Raw genomic sequence first — 17693 nt, forward strand, 5'->3', positions numbered from 1 at the left:
AAGTTAGTTGAAATAAGCTTATGATGTTGTTATTGTGTTATGTTGTTATTTTAATCAGAGTAAAACTGCTTAATGTTTAAACTCATTAAGGTTTGGATATAAGATATTAAAATATTAGGCTAGGTTTCTTGTTGAAAGTAAAGAGTGTTTTATATTTTATGTTGGGGTGCACAGTATATGTGTGTGTGTGTGTGTGTGTGTGTGTGTGTGTGTGTGTATAGCAGTTGATATTTAATTGTTTACCCTAATTTCTCCTATTTTATATTTAGATTGTCTTTTTCGTCATCTAACACTCACCTAAAGTTATTCTTTTAATAACACTAATCATTTTATTACACTGTTAATAACACTGTACACTGAGAAAATAGTGTAGAAACAATTTTCACTCTGAGATTGCTTGTAAATTTGACAAAGAATTACAAAGAAATGGCAAGTAACACATTGAATTAAACTGAAATAGTATTTTCTTGTAAAACGTGCATCAATAATGGTTTTTTTACAATTTTGAAAAATGTATTTTACATTATAAGTTAATCTTTAGCAAATCTCAAAATAACAACCAGTTTAATGTTGTAGATAATAGGATTGTGATATCTAAATTTACTTGTAGCATTTAAATGACTGATTTTAGATTTAGTGTTTTATTTTCCATTTATGTAGAGGAAAAATAATATGTAATTTTAATATGAGCTATTTATCAGTGATAACATGAAAATAATTGTAATGTAGTAGTTTTATGAAGTAACATTTGTTTCATTTAATTGTCATTCATTTTAATATGATTACAGAAGTCGACCACATGTCGCTGGTGTGGAACATAGGAGAGGACAGGCAAAAGAAGGAAGCAAACAGAATGAAAGAGAAAAAATGAGAGTGAGCGTATGTACGATTAAGACATCTCAGATCCCAAAGGTCTGCTCCTGTTCTTTTGGTTACCATGGAAACATGTACCCCAGTTCTCCCCCGAAATGTGGCGTGAGTTGTGAGAGATGAGAGATGGGAAGAGACGTGTTTGTAAGGAGGTGCTAAGATGTGCTGGGGCCATTGGTTGTGAAAAGTGCTAATTGCCTCTCTTTCATAAGAAGTAGCGAGGTCTGTGACAGTGTCCAGTCCCTGCAGACCCTTGCCTTCCTACACACATTAACTAAACTTCACCTCTTGGTCCTCCCTAAACCCGTCTGATCAGTTGCTTACCCTGCTCCCTAGACAGAGCAACATTCGAGATGCCTGTTTGTTTTTCTCACCACCAACTGAAACTTTGCACTCTTTAGTCCAACTGAAAGACCCTTTATGTTATCTAGAAAGATTTCTGTCCATTAAGCGTCATTACAGTAGCAGATCTTGCAGCATTTCCTTCCAGTCTACATTCTTACTGCAACTGGAGTGGTTTATGTGCCAAAGTCTGCATCTCTGGAGAATATAATTGTGACAGAGAAAGGATGTAAAGAAAAAAACATTATATAGGGTCATTGCATGAAGTACAATCCATTACTTTACACTGCAGTCAGAGGCAGCTAGAGGCGACATGTTTGCCTTGCCCAGTATTCTGTAAAAGGAATGTGTGACAGTGGCCAATAGACATCCATCAACTGACTAGTTTGTGTAGAATATTTTTACTGTATATACAGTGTGTGTGTGTGTATGTGTATATATTATTATTATTATTATTATTATTATTATTATTTATATATTATATGTATGTGTGTGTGTGTGCACATAACTAAGTGGTGCGCATGCGTTCTGACCGGTCCGAGATGGTTGACAGCTGTTGCATAATCACAATTTTAGATCAACTAACTGTAATTCTGTATAAGATTTACATTAAAACTAAAACTATAAATCTAGGCTATGCGCTGCCAGATTCACAGCAAAATGCAAAACCTCGATATTTCATTCACTGACGCGCTTCACTCGGCAGCGCATATACTTACTAATTTTAGGTGATGAAAATTAATAATAATATATATATATATATATATATATATATATATATATATATATATATATATATATATATATAAATAAAGGTAGGCATGCAATAAATTAAATTAAATGTGACAGTGAAGATATTTATCATGTTACAAAAGATTTTTGTTTAAATTATGTTCTGTTGAACTTTATATTCATCAAAGTATCCTGAAATAATAAATCATGGTTTCCACTAAATATTAAGCAGAACAACTTTTTTTAACATTAATAATAATAGATATAATAGACTTAAAGCTGCAGTCCATAACTTTTTTTTAAAATCAATATTTCAGCAAGTACATAACCAGCCAGTGTTTAAAACTTATAATAATGTTTTTTTTTTAATCTGAGTGGTACAGGTAGGTTTCTGCGGGAAATTCAAGCATGCTGCTGCATCATTATGTCACATCTGTAAACATAAAGATTGAGTCCCGGCTACTTGGCTATCGCATGTGAGCATCCTGCAGGTGGTGGATCGTTAGCCTTTTCTAACGAATAGCGGATTGTAATCCAGAAAGGATTATGTGTTTATTAAACACATGTGACTGAAATTAAATTATTCCAGTTTAATGTGCATCTGATTACAGATAGCCTGGGATTACAAAGGATTTGTATTTTAAAGACAACCAATTCAAAGAGAGCATAGTTTGCTTTTTGGGTTAAAAGAATTTCTTAATATGAAATTCGAATGGTATGACAATTAGAGACTGTTCAGAAATTGAAATCTACACGCTAATACACACTACATACACGTAGTCACGCAATGCAGATGCTGTTAACATTAACAATTTTAGAACAAAGTATAACAATAATAATTTGCACGGTTTGATGTGATATGAGCTAATCGATCGTTAGATTTAATCACCATTGGTAGAGCGATTTATTGTAATGCTTTTTTTCCTCAGTTGGTCAGAACAAACGTGGCAGACTTGTTACTTACTTGTTCTGATGACAATATCCGGTGAAAATTCTTATTTTGGTAATATATTCCAAGATGTAGGCGAGAATTTGTGATTCCTAAGTACAGAATCCACACCGGTGCGGTGACTGACAGCCACACATACTCCTCAAAACATTAGATTCATCCGCTCTGGAGCCGTGCCGGAGCACAACCTACGCGATGAAAATAATTCCGCAAGTAACTGCAATTGCAGGTTTCAAACAGAGATGGCGACAAAGAGGCAAAACTTACGGACTGCAGCTTTAAGCACCAAATCAGCATATTAGAATTATTTCATTTCTAAAGGATCATATGAAACTGTAGACTGGAGTAATAATCGAAAATACAGCTTTGCCATCACTGAAAGAAATTACATTTTAAAATATTTGAACATATGTAAAAGTATATTTTAAATTGTATAATATAATAAATATAATATAATATAAAAAAAATGTTTCACAACTTTAATAAATTAAATAAATGGAGCCTTTGTGAGCATAAGAGACTTTCAAAAACATTAAAAATTCTTACTGACCCCAAACTTTTAAACAGCGATGTATATATTCATTTCTGGTGCTTGCAAGGCACTAAAAGAGTAGTGTTAAATTTCAAATAAGCTTTGGTTTTAAGGCTTTGGTTCTGAGAAAAGCAGTCGTTGTCATGACACTCTTACTGAGTCAAATTAGACTTCGCACTTTTAAATCCCACTGAAAGGCCATTCACATTATCTGGAAGATAAACCATTTCTGTCCATCAAGCAGCATTACAGTAGCCCACCTGCAGTTTAGGTGAGTACAGCAATTTCCAGGTAATTGCACAGCAGGACAGTTCACTCTCTTAAATAGCTCTGCAAGAATATAAAAATCATTCTTTACAACCAGCATCATGCAAACAATGATCATCAACATAAAATGCTGGTTGTATAAGATTAATTTGTCAACTTAACCCAGTGCAGAGAGGTTTATTGACTCATTACAATATATTACAGAGGTAATGTTACTGTTACACATCAGCTGTCACTAGAGCACAGTGCTGAACGTGGAAATTGGGCAAGTAAATGTCGGTTTCCTGAGCAAGCACTCCTTCCTGAGGAAAAGAGAAGAAAAGTGGGTCACTGCCTAATTAAGGGCTGGGTTCCCCGTGCTCCTCAGCCTTGCATAGAGACAGGGAAAGACAGAGACACACACTTCATATGTAAGCTATGGTTCAGAAAAAGATCTGCTTTTGATTTTGCTTCCCTTCCACCACTTTCTAACCATGACAAAGAAAGGTTGAGAACATTATGTAGGTTGAGAAAGAAAAACACATACGCACAGATATGGTAGGGTGTTTTTCTATAAAGAGCAGAATGGATAAAGGTCATGTATAAATACATGGCCATGTGTTGGAGGTGCAGAACCGCATTGACAAGCCATAAGTGGTTCTCATTTCCAGTAAAAGCTTTTGGATTTAGAAACTACAATCCAATAGTTGCTTTGGAGCCACCGATTGGCTGCACTTACTTTCATATTGTATTTCGGCTTTACTTTGTCCAATAAGCGCAGGTCCAACTTCAAGGACGAATCCAGGGTGATGAATATTTAATTTCTCCCAGCATTGACTGCAGCTGAGACTCCTATTTGTAACATCCTCCTTTTCTCACTATAACCTTTTCTTGACCATTCCCCATAGAGGAAGCCAATACAGTATATTCTTCTTATTAGCCTCCTGTCTCTCGTCACTGGTGATGCTTAAAAAAATTTTTAATTGCTTTTTAATTTTTATTAATACTTAGCAGACATGTTAAATTGATCAAACATGATTGTAATAAAAATGTATAATACTACAAAAGATTTCTGTTTCCAATAAATGTTGTTCCCTATCAGTCAGTCACGTTCGACGTTACATCAGCAGTGACTGACGTCAGTCACTGCTGACGTAACGTCTCCGTCCCCTCCTTCAGGGAACAAGGGTTACATACGTAACCGAGATGTTCTTTTGAATCAAAAAATCCTTAAAAAATGTATCACATTTTCCCCAAAATATTAAGCAGCACAGCTGTTAGCATTTATATTAATAAGAAATATTTCTTGAGCAGCAAATCAGCATATTAATGATTTCTGAAGGATCATGTGACACTGAAAACTGGAGCAATGACTGCTGAATATTCAGCTTTGCCATCACAGGAATAAATTACATTTTAAAATATATTAATATATAAAAGAGATTTTAAATGATAAATTTCATAACATTCCTGTTTTACTGTATTTTGATCAACATACTTGGTGTAAAAATCTTACCGGCCTAATATGTATGTACTGGAAATTGAATAACTAAATGACCCTACAATAAATTCAGATATGTCAATTTTGCATTAAGAATGACACACTAGGATTATTCAAAGATCTTAAATAAGTATATGCTTGCAAAGAGTGACAAATGGCTATACAGAAGAGATTTGCAGAAAACCTATAGATGGAAATGGTTTGAACATGTATTATTTTAATTAATAACAGTGGGCTCTCTCGTTCACTCATTAAGAATAATCCGGATTCATCAACATTAGAACGAGGGTTAAGAAGAAATTAATGTGTGTATGCACCTAAACCCATCAATTGTCTGTGCATATTTGTAAGAATGCTTTGTTCACATGCAATTATTAGGGAATGTGACCCATGTGAGTATATGGAGCGCACATATAGGTGTATTTTAATTTTATACTATATTGATTTAACTGATGTAACTAATTAATTAATTTTAGATGATACTGAATACATTTGTGATGCTGTGAGTGATGGCAGCCTGTTCTTCCTGTTAAGATGTTCTGTATTTTACAGAAATACCCATGGTGCTGATACACACTACTGTCTGGAGTGCTAAAAATGAATGAGGCGTGCAGCTAAAATCTCTGTTTCCCCCTGCAGATGATGGAAAGCTCTCCCTTGATGAGTTCCAGGCTTTCTTCTCTGATGGGACTCTGAATGAAGAGGAGCTGGAAAAACTGTTTCACACCATTGACTCTGATAACACCAGGTGATTCTACAGACGCACAGCTCCGAGTGAATCACAATAGAGGACAACAGAGGAGCAATAAAAATAGGAAACAATATGACATCTTCAGGGAATGAAAAAAAAAATGGATTGGAACTTGTTTATACACCCTGGTCAAGTTGTTAAATGTTCCAGTAAAAACATTAAAGCTAAATTAACCTGTTAACTGTCGGTTCCACTTTTTGAGTATAGGCCTTAAAATGACATTTCCAACTTCAATTGTTATAAATTTTGAATGCTTTGGAGCAGAGACTTAAGGTTGGTCTCCTTTTAAAGAAGACACTTGGCAGATTATTGTAGAGGTGAAAAAAGTCAAAAATCAAATTTATATTACAGAAAAGTTATGGAAGTTTAAGTTTATGAAAATATAAAATGTAAAAATTAAAATGTTTATATTTTATATAAAATATATATTTTACAAAACATGTTTCACTTTAAAACTGCTAGAAAATCCCCAAAAATCTGAAGAAGTTGTGTTCCAAATTTGAGGTTGATATCTCAAAAAATGAGCTTTCAGTGAAATTGTGTTTGGGCGTAGTACCAAGCTTTTCCACTAGATGACCATCAAACCCCATTAGCAACCATATAAGGGCGCCTAAATTTCCATATATGGTTTGAGTGATCTGAAACATGTTTTTCCATACTTTTCTCAATATTCATGACCTAGACATCACATTCAGAAGTATTAAGGGTAGTATGGCAGTATTTGATTTTACTTCAACCTCTAAAAAACATAAAAGACATGCGACAAGAATCCTGGACGTACGTTATAGTTCACGCTGCATCAAAATTTGAGAACCTATTGTTTTTTCTTTATATTCGAAACACTTTTAGACCTTTTTTCTCAAAAAATAGAATGAATGTTATCTTTTGAACACTTGGCATGAACATGAATGGAGATTTTTACAGATTTTATATATGTATCACTATTTCAAAGTAAAGGTCAGAACTCGCTCTCTGACTCTGAGTACTCTTCTTACAAATTAATTAATTACAGTTGCTCTGTAAAATATTCCAAAAATGAAAACTAGAGGCTTTAAGCTTTCAAATGATATATAGTTTGTCAGGATTGCTTTAGGTTCAGACTAAGATATTACTGTTTAAACATGTAATGGCAAGTGGGCCAGTGACAGTTAACAGGTTAAGAATTATCTCAAAAGTTCATATGATGAAGTATTATCCATTTCTCTACATGAGAATGTAGTCAGTGGCGAAGCGTGGATGAGGTGATTTCGCCTAGAGCTCAAGCTTCACCTCGTGTAAGCTGCTTTGCAAAGCACTGTAATTGTTTCATCAGATTCGGCCCTGTGGACTTTCAGAAAATAAATTCTAACTTCTCACACTCTCTAGTTTATTTAATTAGTCTGCTTTTTGTCTTTTTTGTCTGGCTGAGGCAAATTTCATAGCTAGACTTTTATGTATTTTCAATTAATTAATAAATGAATTCTTTCACAATTTTTGCAAAAAAAAAAAAAAGTATAAAATTACAGCATGTCTGGAAATTACACAAAATATAATAAAATAAAAATATATTTAAATTTAAAATATAAAAACAAATAATTGTTTTAAGTAAATATAATGTATTTATTATTAGTATATTTATTATATTGTATTATTCATAATACATTTAACACAGTATTTATTTTCACAAAACAGATATATAAAATATTTACTTCTGCATATTATAATTTTAGAATATTTTCATAATTATTTAACAATAATAATTTTATGATAGAAATTTACATTTTCAGATTAAAAGTCTGGTTCTGTGTAATAAAACTCACTCCCTGGGACATAAGAGTATCCGCAGCATACTTTTTGAAGATATAACTGTGTAACCAGGATCTTTAGTCCAATTTAACCTCTGATTATAGGTAATGGTTTCTCAAGAACCAGGCAGAAAAATGGGGCAGATTTCGTTTTGATGGACATAATGAAGGATAATGGACAGCAAAAAAAAAGGGGAAATGGGCAAGACTGTGACTGATGAAGGATGATAAAGGGATGAGGTGAAGAGTAATGAGACTAGACCCTTTAGAATAGTTTATATATTTGCTTCTAGGTACATAACATTGCATTACTCACTTTCTCTCTCAGTCTCTCTTAACGTTTTGTGTTTAGAAAGTGTCATCATGTCTACATCTGTCTCATGCTGCCAGATCTCTCTCTTCCTGTTCTCTGTGTCTCACGCACCCTATTTCTCTGTGTTTTTGTGTAGTGTGTATAGGTGTGTGTGAGCTGGTCTCTGGAGGCAGAGCAGCTCCAGTGTGTGTGTGTTGTCTTTAATCACATTTCAGAATGAATTATGTAAAAAAGGAGGAGAAGTCTGCAGCTGCTAGGATGCGGTCGCTGCTCTGCAGGTCCAACATAGCCTTCTCTCTAAATAATGAACCACCAGAGCCCATAAGGACTGGTGCAGAGAAAAGGATGGAGACAAGAGGGCTAGATGATGAGATGGGGGAGGGCTGGAAAAGACACTGGGGTGGGGGGTGCGGAGAGAAACTGAGGTGTTGAAGATCGAATGGAAGAAGAAAAATGAGAGCTTTATGCATGGCACCTTTTTGTGCTTGTTTCTCATTTACACTTATGTTTTGGATTTGAAATGAAACATGAGCCTCTCATCTTTTGTCTTCCATTTATCTGAATATCATGCTGACATTCACACACACCTTTACAGCATTCTTAACAGGTACGACTATGATGGAAATCTGATTTTTGTTTTTTTTTACTATTTGAGACCATGACGAGCAACAGGACATTTAATTATTCATATGGAGTCATGATTAGCCCCACCCACTATGAAATCTCATTAGCCAAAATCATGCTCTTCATAACTGTATATTAAATCACTGTTAATTTCTGTTTGTAAATCATTTTCCTTCTATAATTCGACAGATTTTGATGCATGACACTGAACAAGAACAAAATGAATTTTATTCACTGAGGATCAATTTGATTATGAAAATTATGTGTTACATACAACCCCAATTCCAGAATAGTTGGAACATTTTGTGAAATGCCATAAAATCAAGAATATGTTATTTGTTCATTCTCTTTAGCCTTTATTTAACTGATTAAAGTACAAAGAAAAAATGTCCAATGTTTTCACTGGCCTACTTAATTTTATTTTGTAAAAATAAACAAATTTTGATTTTGATGGTTACAATACACTCCAAAAAAGTTGGAACAAGAGGCATGTTTACCATTGTCAAATCACCTTTCCTTTTAATTACACATTTTAATCATCTGGGAATTAAGGATGATAACTTTTAAAGTTTTGCAAGCAAAATTTTTGGCCAGGCACACTTGATACAAGACTTCAGCTGCTCAACAGTGCATAGTCGTTGTCTGATTCTCCTTTTCATGATGGGCCATACATTTTCAATAGGAGACAGATCTGCTGGCCAGACAGTCACATCCACATGTGTCTATGAAACCACGCTGTTGTAGCACATGCAGAATGAGACCTGGCATTGTCTTGATCTAATAACCATACTTCCCATGAAAGATGTCATCTTGATGGCAGTATATATCTCTGTACAATCCCAATATATGCCTCCACGTCAATGGTACCTTCACACATATACAAGTCAACCATGCCGTTTGCACTGATGCACCCCCATACCGTGACAAATGTTTGCTGTCACTGATTGAAGTCTGAATGGTTTCTTTCATCATTGGGACTGACAATTTGATGTCCGTTTTCCCCAAAAACAAGCTGAAATGTGGACTCAACTGACCACATTTTTTAATAATCTAAGATGAGCTCTGGCCCAGAGAACTCGCTGGCATCTCTGCCTGGAACTGATGTATAGATTTCTCCTTGTGTAACAGAGATGCCCATTGCATTTCTTGATGCAGCTGCAGACTGTGTTAAATGACAACAGTTTTCCACAGTACTCCCGAGCCCATGTGGCTATACTTCACACAGCAGCATGACGGGTTCTCTTGCAGTGCCATCCGAGGGCTCAAAGGTGACAGGAATTCAACTGAGGTTTCCTGCCTTGCCCTACACGTACTGAGATTTCTCTGGATTCCCTGAATCTTTTCACAAAATGATGTATGGTAGTTGGTGAAAGACCTAAATTCTTAGCAATTTTGCATTGAGAAATTTGATTTTTGATTTGTCTGACAATTATGAAATTCTCTCACCACAAAGCGGTGAGCCATGATCCAGGTTTACTGGCAAAGACAGAATGCTTCGTATGAACTCAATCATGATACCCTGACCTATTACCAATTCACCTGCTTACTGTGAACTGTTTCAAAACAGTTTAACTTGGATATTCTATAACCTTTTCACTTTTATTTTGCCTCTGTCCCAACATTTATGGAGTGTGTTGCAGCCATCAAAATTAAAAATTGTTTATATTTACAAAATACATTTAAGTTGGTCAGTGAAAACATTAGATATCTTTTAATTGTGCCTTTTGTCAATTAAATGAAGGTTAAGGACAGTTAACAAACACATATTCTTGATTTTATTGCATTTTACAAAGCATCCCAACTTTTCTGGAATTGGGGTTGTATCAGAATGAAGCCAGATTGAAGACAAGTTTGTTAAAACAGTGCTTAAAAAGCTATTGTTTAACGCAATCTAATAGCACTTGCAGCCTAAGTGACATCAGAAAAGTCATTTGAGGTGAAGAACTAGCTATCATTTTCTTTATTAAAAATGACAAAGACTTTTTTTTTCTTTTTAATAACATGCACAGATGAATCAACATATCGGATGGAAAATAGTCAAACTGATGAATCTGATCACTAGCTTATCTAGCAAAATTCTAATGGGTATGAATGGGATAGGCCCCTAACAGAGAGAGAGAGACTCATGACATTCAGTCTTCCCATCTCTTCTGTCCTCTGCTGAGGTGGACGTACTCTTTATTTGACAGGGCAGGCGTCAAGAGCTCAGTACTAGTGAAAGGAGAGAGGATTGTTAGCCGTGTTCACTCTCAGTGCCCACCCTACACCTGTAAATGTCATACTTTATATCTTTTTTGTGCTTCCCTTTGCCGAAGGCACTTCCATTTTACCTAGTGAGGGAAAGTATAAAGAAGTGAAAGATGAAAAGTCCAAGAGCAAAAATAAGAGAGAGACGATAGGATGAAGCCCAGAAAGGGTAACAGCCAGGCAGTAGAAAAAAATGGTTTTCTGTAGCTTGTTTCTCTCTTTCTTTTTCCTCTTCTTTGTTGTTGTCTAGTAGTGGCAAGTATGAGTACACTTTGTAACATTTTATATCACAATAGTCATTTTTGTTGGAATCTATGGCCTAGTTTTGGATAATCCCGTCTATTAAATACTTTTAAATGTTAAATACTTCAACTCATTTGATTATTTCTCCTTTTTTTGTTTTTGTTTAAAACGTAATGAATGCAACCTAAAAGATAAGATCATTCATATCCAACTAATTCTGGCTTCAGTACAAATGACAAAACTTCATATTTTGTAACACTTCAATTAAAAACAAAATACTTAAAAACTCTTAAAAACCTCTATAAAAACACTCCATTAGTTCCAGATCAGTGTCAAATTGGCTGATTAATTCGTTTTGATGAAGCATGTAACTTCGAGGTCTGCTGAGCTTCTGGTTTCAAAAATCACTTCTTTGTCAAGTTTTGTGTTGTGTTTTCTTTAGGATCCATATAAATAGATACAGTAGTTTAGTGAGATTCTGTATTCCCACTGTTGTAAGACACAGATGTAATGTTTGGTTTGTGCTGGGTTTTCCCTTGTTTCTTATCTCTTTCTTCTCCTGCTTTTTCTATTCTGTTTTTCTGAACGCTTCCTTTTTCCTGCGATGTGTTAGTAATGTTGACACCAAGGAACTATGTGGTGAGTATCAGTATGTTTGTGTGTTAGAGTGGCAAATAATAAAATTTTCTTTACAACTTGATAATTTTATTTGAATAGATTTGTGTTTACTGATAGACAAGATGTGAACCTACTGTATGTGTATGGTTTCAGTTTTAATATCAATGGATAGTGTAAAATTTCTATTTCAGTGTATTTTTGGGTCAATTTTGTTGGCAATTAAATTTCTCCATGTTTTCAGTCTTCCGTATTGTTTGTGAGTTTGCAGAAAATGCATAATTCTGTTCTGCCTCATTTCTCTGTTCATCAGACTACTTTGCCAACCACATGGGGGACTATGAAGGTGTTCTGGCCTCCCTAGAGACACTCAACCTGGCCATTCTCAAAGCCATGGATTTCACCAAAAAGGTTAGTGTGCCATAAACTGATTAAAGCGTCTCTGCTTCAGTGGCCTTCTGCATTTGTCAATACAAGTACCAATAACATGCATTCAGATATTTAAAGACATGCATATTTTTATTAAAACATCGCTGGTTTTGCTTGGCATCTGCTCCTATATCATAGCTTGAGTCATATGTATCTTTGGGGGTCTAAAACAGAAAGCCATCTCCTATAAGCATAGTACAGTAAATCCTTCCTCAGATGATGAGGAAGCGATATTGAGAGAAGAGTGTGAACAAGTTATTGCAGTCTCTCCTACTCGTCTAAATATAACCTTCCATTTCAAAGCTTGGCTTGAATATTCTGTTTGTGGTTTTCTTCTCATTAGCAAGCTGGTGCTCAGTAAGACAGCACTGCAGATTACTGAGCTGTGGCCATCACAAATATGTGCCTCTCTCTTTCTTTCCGTTTCTAACCAAGTGTGTAATCTGATTTATAGAAGGCGTAAAAACCCAATCGCTCTCTGTTCTTTTTCCTCCAGCTCTTTTTGTATCTGTCTTTGAGCGTATTCCTCCCTTCTCCTTGTATTTCACTCTCCCCGTCAGCATGCTGTAGAATGTAATTGATGTTACTAAGGTCCTTGTTAATGTTGCAGGTTAGAGTTCTTAAATACCTGGCTGAGTGATAGTTGTAAAATATGTGGCCCGATACGAACTGAGTTTACCCTTTAAAAATTTATAGGCCATTTGGGGTAGTTATTAGTGTTTGTTTTATCTGTGCACACATAAGCTTCACAGCGATGGCTTCTGGGATCCAAAACCCTCTTATAGACAAACACTTGTGTTTCAATGCAGCTGGCTGATTGCAAACAAACCTACATTGGTTTCAGAAAGCAAATTATTACACCCTGTGATTCTTCACCACCCCTACGTTTGCATTTCTGGTGCTTCCTTACCAAAGCCACTCACAATTGTAAGTGTGAGAGCATAATTTTGTCATTGAATTCTCCTTTAATCGTTTTTCTCTGTGTCATTTTTCCTGCCACACCTGAGATTCTGTTGTACAGAATTACTCTCTTGCAAACACAGCAATGTTCTGCTTGTGTTTTTGCATCTTCAGACATTAGCTGAGCATAATTTACTATTCAAATAAGTTGTTAGACTGCATAGATGTATGTTGTACAGAAGGGATTTTCAAACGGGTTCAGAGACCTTCAGGGGGTGGCAAAGGGTGCTTAGAGGTCCATATGTATGAATGTATTTTTAATTTTTTGCATATTTGTCACACTTAAAAGATTCAGATCATCAAACAAATTTTACACAAAGATAACCCGAGTAAATACAAAATGCAGTTTTGAAATAACGATTTCATTTGTTAAGGCAAAAAAACCTGTCCAAACCTGCCTGGCCCTATGTGGAAAAAGTAATTGCCCCCTAAATCTAATAACATGTTGTGCCACCCTTGGCAGCAACAACTGCAATCAAGCGTTTGCGATAACTGGCAATGAGTCTTTCACATCGCTGTGGAGGAATTTTGGCCCACTCTTCTTTGCAGAATTGTTTTCTTCTTTTGCCTTGGAACCCTCCCCTGGATGCTGTTTTTGCCCAGTCTCTGTCTTATTGTTGAATCATGAACACTGACCTTAATTGAGGCAAATGAGGCCTGCAGTTCTTTAGATGTTGTTCTGGGTAATTTTATGACCTCCTGGATGAGTTATCATTGCGCTCTTGGAGTAATTTTGGTTGGCCAGCCACTCCTGGGAAGGTTCACCACTGTTCCAAGTTTTCTCCATTTGTGAATAATGGCTCTGACCGGGGTTCGCTGGAGTCCCAAAGACTTAGAAATGGCTTTATAACCCTTTCCAGACTGATACATGTCAACTATTTTGTTTCTCATCTGTTTTTGAATTTCTTTAGATCGCGGCATGATGTGTTGCTCTTTAAGCATGCTTCACTTTGTCAGACAGGTTCTATTTAAGTGATTTCTTGATTCAACAGGTCTGGCAGTAATCAGGCTTGGGTTTGGCTAATGAAATTTAACTCCGCTTTCTAAAATAATGTGGTTAATCACAGTTCTTTCGTGATTTAACAATAGGGGGCAATTAATTTTTCACGTATGGCCAGGCAGGTTTGGACAGCTTTTTTCCCTTAATAAATGAAATCATCATTTAAAAAACTGCATTTTGTATTTACTTGCATTATCTTTGTGTAATATTAAAATGTGTTTGATGATCTGAATCTATTAAGTATGACAAATATGCAAAAATAAAAAATAAAAACAGGAAGGGGGCAAAAACCTTTTCACGGCACTGTATATACTGTACAACGCAACATACATTCACATCAAATGTTAACTCAGCAGTAGAGCTACACTTAATGGGAAACTGCACTTTGCAATCACTTTTAAGTGCATTATTTGCATGTGCTTTAAAGCCCCGCCAGACAAACATTTCGCATACACTAAAAAGCCTGTTAAACAGCACCTGGTTACTGGACCAAGTTATCTTTCACATCTGATTGCGCAAATACTGTCAAAAACACAATGCTTACGTATAAACATAGTTGATTATGTCTAAAGGCAAAGTAAACAGTTGAGAGAAAAATGGATGCCTGCCTGTATATTAGATGCTTGCAGGTCTTAAAGTGACAGCAGACTATAGTACTAAACATGCTGCCGCTTGTCATTAAAGGGATAGTTCACCCAATTTTAAATTCTGCCATTATGTACTCACTCTCATATTGTCCTAAACCTGTATTAATTTCAAGTTATTTTGAAGAATGTGGGTAACCAAACAGTTGCTGGTCCCCATTCAGGAAAAAAGTACTATGGAAGTCACTGGGGACCAGCAACTCTTTGCTTAACCACATTCTTCAAAATAACTTTTATGTTCAACAGAAGAAAGAAACTCATTCAGGTTTAAAACAACTTGAGAGTGAGTAAATGACAGAATTTTCATTTCCCTTTAATGTTAATAAAACAACAAAACACAAAGAGAAAAATCACTCTCTGCTCTTAACTGAAGAACTTTAATACAGTTGCTTTAATAAGAATCAATCTGTAATTTATACAGTGAAGAGTACATATTGTTTTATTTTTATATTTGTTTATTCAATTTCTTGAATGCTACTGCTAAATACACCTACTGTGCCTGAAAAATAAAGCACAGTTTGTATTTGTATTTATTTGTATGTTATGTGTATTTCTAATGTGTATCTTTGTTCTTATTTTTTAATAACAAAGATAAAATAATGACAAAGATTTTCATCTTCACCCACTTTGGCCTAAATATCTGCTATTCTTTTTTTATTTTATATTTTGTTACCTTGTAAAGCTTTGATATTTATCAATATTCTATATTTTCTATAGTACTCTATTAATAGTTATCTTACTGTAATAGTTTACAGAGTAATGGAATGGTTATATATTTAATTTATTTTTTGGTTTATATATCTTTTATTACTGTAATAGTTATATTACTCTAATAGCAGATAAAAGGTAAACATGAGATCTTAAATTAAACATACTATTTTAATCAGTATTTTTGGCTTTACATAGTAATTTCTATTTTTAAATTTTGGAAACATGTTATGTTTAATAATCACACTTAATGTTATTCTCAAGCAGTTAACGTTTATCTTTATACATGAATACAAATTTGAGAGGTTTGAAAACCCCTGTTGTATGGAATGTAAAATGAGACAGACAGAATGTTTAATATGCAAGGCTGTTGTCTTTTTGTTCAATATATAAACATAGCAAGACACACAAGTTGTATTTTACGAACTAATAAATGTAACTAATTAGGTGAGAGTAGAAACAAACAAACAAACAAACAAACAAACAGCAACAACAAAGCAGCTCTTCATAAGGCCAGTAAATGTTTCCTTGTTTCTCTGGGTGTGTAGATATATGTGTGTGTGTGTGTGTGTGTGTGTGTGTGTGTATGTGTGTATGTGAGTGGATGAGATGGAAAGAGAGACAGACACTGTCATCTACACAGTAGTGGTAATGTGATATATACCAGATGCTCTGCAAAGTGTTGGTGTAACAGCAACTGTCATCTAATACACAGGGAAGCAGCAAAACCACGGACTGCTTCTCCAGCAATGAAGATGGCATTGTTGTAGAATATATTAGGGCTGAGAAACAATGTCATCTCATAAGAGATCAGCATGTTAAAGATGTAGAACTATTAGCAACTCACAATTAAGTAATATCACACACAGTTTAGTAAACAAGAATTTTATATTGAGTAACTTACATTCAGATAAAACGTGGGCAGTTTGTTTATATATATATATATATATATATATATATATATATATATATATATATATATATATATACACACACTGTAAAAGTGATAAATTGACTTAACTTAAAAAAATTGAGGAAACCCGTTGCCTTAAAATTTTTAAGTAAAATAATAATTTGTCAAATTCACTTAACTTTTTATTTTTTTTTTTTTTTTTTTTTATTATTATTATTTATTTAAATTTAATTATTATGAAATCATTTTAAGGCAACATGTTTCCTCAATTTTTTTAAGTTAAGTCAACTTATCACTTTTTACAGTGTATTTAATCTGCTAACAAAATAATAATAAATACATTTTTAATAGCATAGCATTAAGCTTTGTGTGCCAAGTAAAGCATGGACTGGAACAGAGTATGTGAGTGGACTGTAACGTTCTGTAATCTCTCTTCCCCATTACTAGATATGAACCTTTGACATTAGACTGAGTAACATAAGCTACAGCTTTTGTTTATTCACTGTCTTCTCCATTACTGCCAAGTCTCTGGAGATTCAAACCCTTCCACTAGCTGAGTAGCAGAGCCATGAGATTGATGTCTATCTGAGGGCGGATAATCAAATAGCCCAAAATCAAAGCGATGTTTGCCACAAGCATTGATATTGATAAGTGTTAGTGTCCCCTCACGCCTCTTCATTACTCAAAATCTAGTCCTCTGTTCTCTGGAGAAGGTTAAAGGCTGCTGCTAATTATTAATGTAAATGTGTTATTTTCATACAGCCTATGAAATATTCATGTTCTTGTACACCAGGCATCAATTTGCACTGTAGCTTATGTGCATTTTTAGTGGTGTGTGATGTGAATGGAGGGACAGACTTCTATTGTAACAACGGTGGAAATGAAATGAACTCATTTCCCAGATGCCTAAAGCAGATTTTGATTTTTAAAGTGCCGTGTATAGACTAGATAATTATTTTTATGGTCTCTAATAGGATCTGATGCTTTAACTATGCCATGGTGAATTGATCTGAGGTGTAGCCATTGGGCTAATATCTTTTATAGATTATAGACAGCAATATCCCCTCCCCGCTCAAAGCAGTCTGTAATTGCTGTGCTCTATTTTGCATTTCCTGCTCTGAGTTTGCTCATTCATGTTGTTGTTTTTTATAACACTGAAACAGTTTATTTTTATGTTTATGTAAGTGTTAGGGCTGCCCGATCAATTAATGATGCTTAATTGCATCCAAAATAAACACTTGTGTTTACATAATATATGTGTGTGTACTGTGTATATTCATATATAAATAC

General features: G+C 34.7%; 1 protein-coding gene across 2 annotated transcripts in view; it reads left to right on the forward strand.

Annotated features, from left to right (window-relative positions):
- necab2 (N-terminal EF-hand calcium binding protein 2) overlaps window positions 1-17693 on the forward strand; it is a 102399-nt gene that overhangs the window by 37363 nt on the left and 47343 nt on the right. For both annotated transcript variants that reach the window (XM_058750590.1, XM_058750591.1), the window contains exons 3-5: window positions 5812-5920; window positions 11748-11773; window positions 12063-12160. In XM_058750590.1, the coding sequence (XP_058606573.1) occupies window positions 5812-5920; window positions 11748-11773; window positions 12063-12160 (233 nt within the window). The remainder of the gene's footprint in view (window positions 1-5811; window positions 5921-11747; window positions 11774-12062; window positions 12161-17693) is intronic.

This window comes from Onychostoma macrolepis, chromosome 18, assembly GCF_012432095.1.
Source record: "Onychostoma macrolepis isolate SWU-2019 chromosome 18, ASM1243209v1, whole genome shotgun sequence".
NCBI lineage: Eukaryota > Metazoa > Chordata > Actinopteri > Cypriniformes > Cyprinidae > Onychostoma > Onychostoma macrolepis.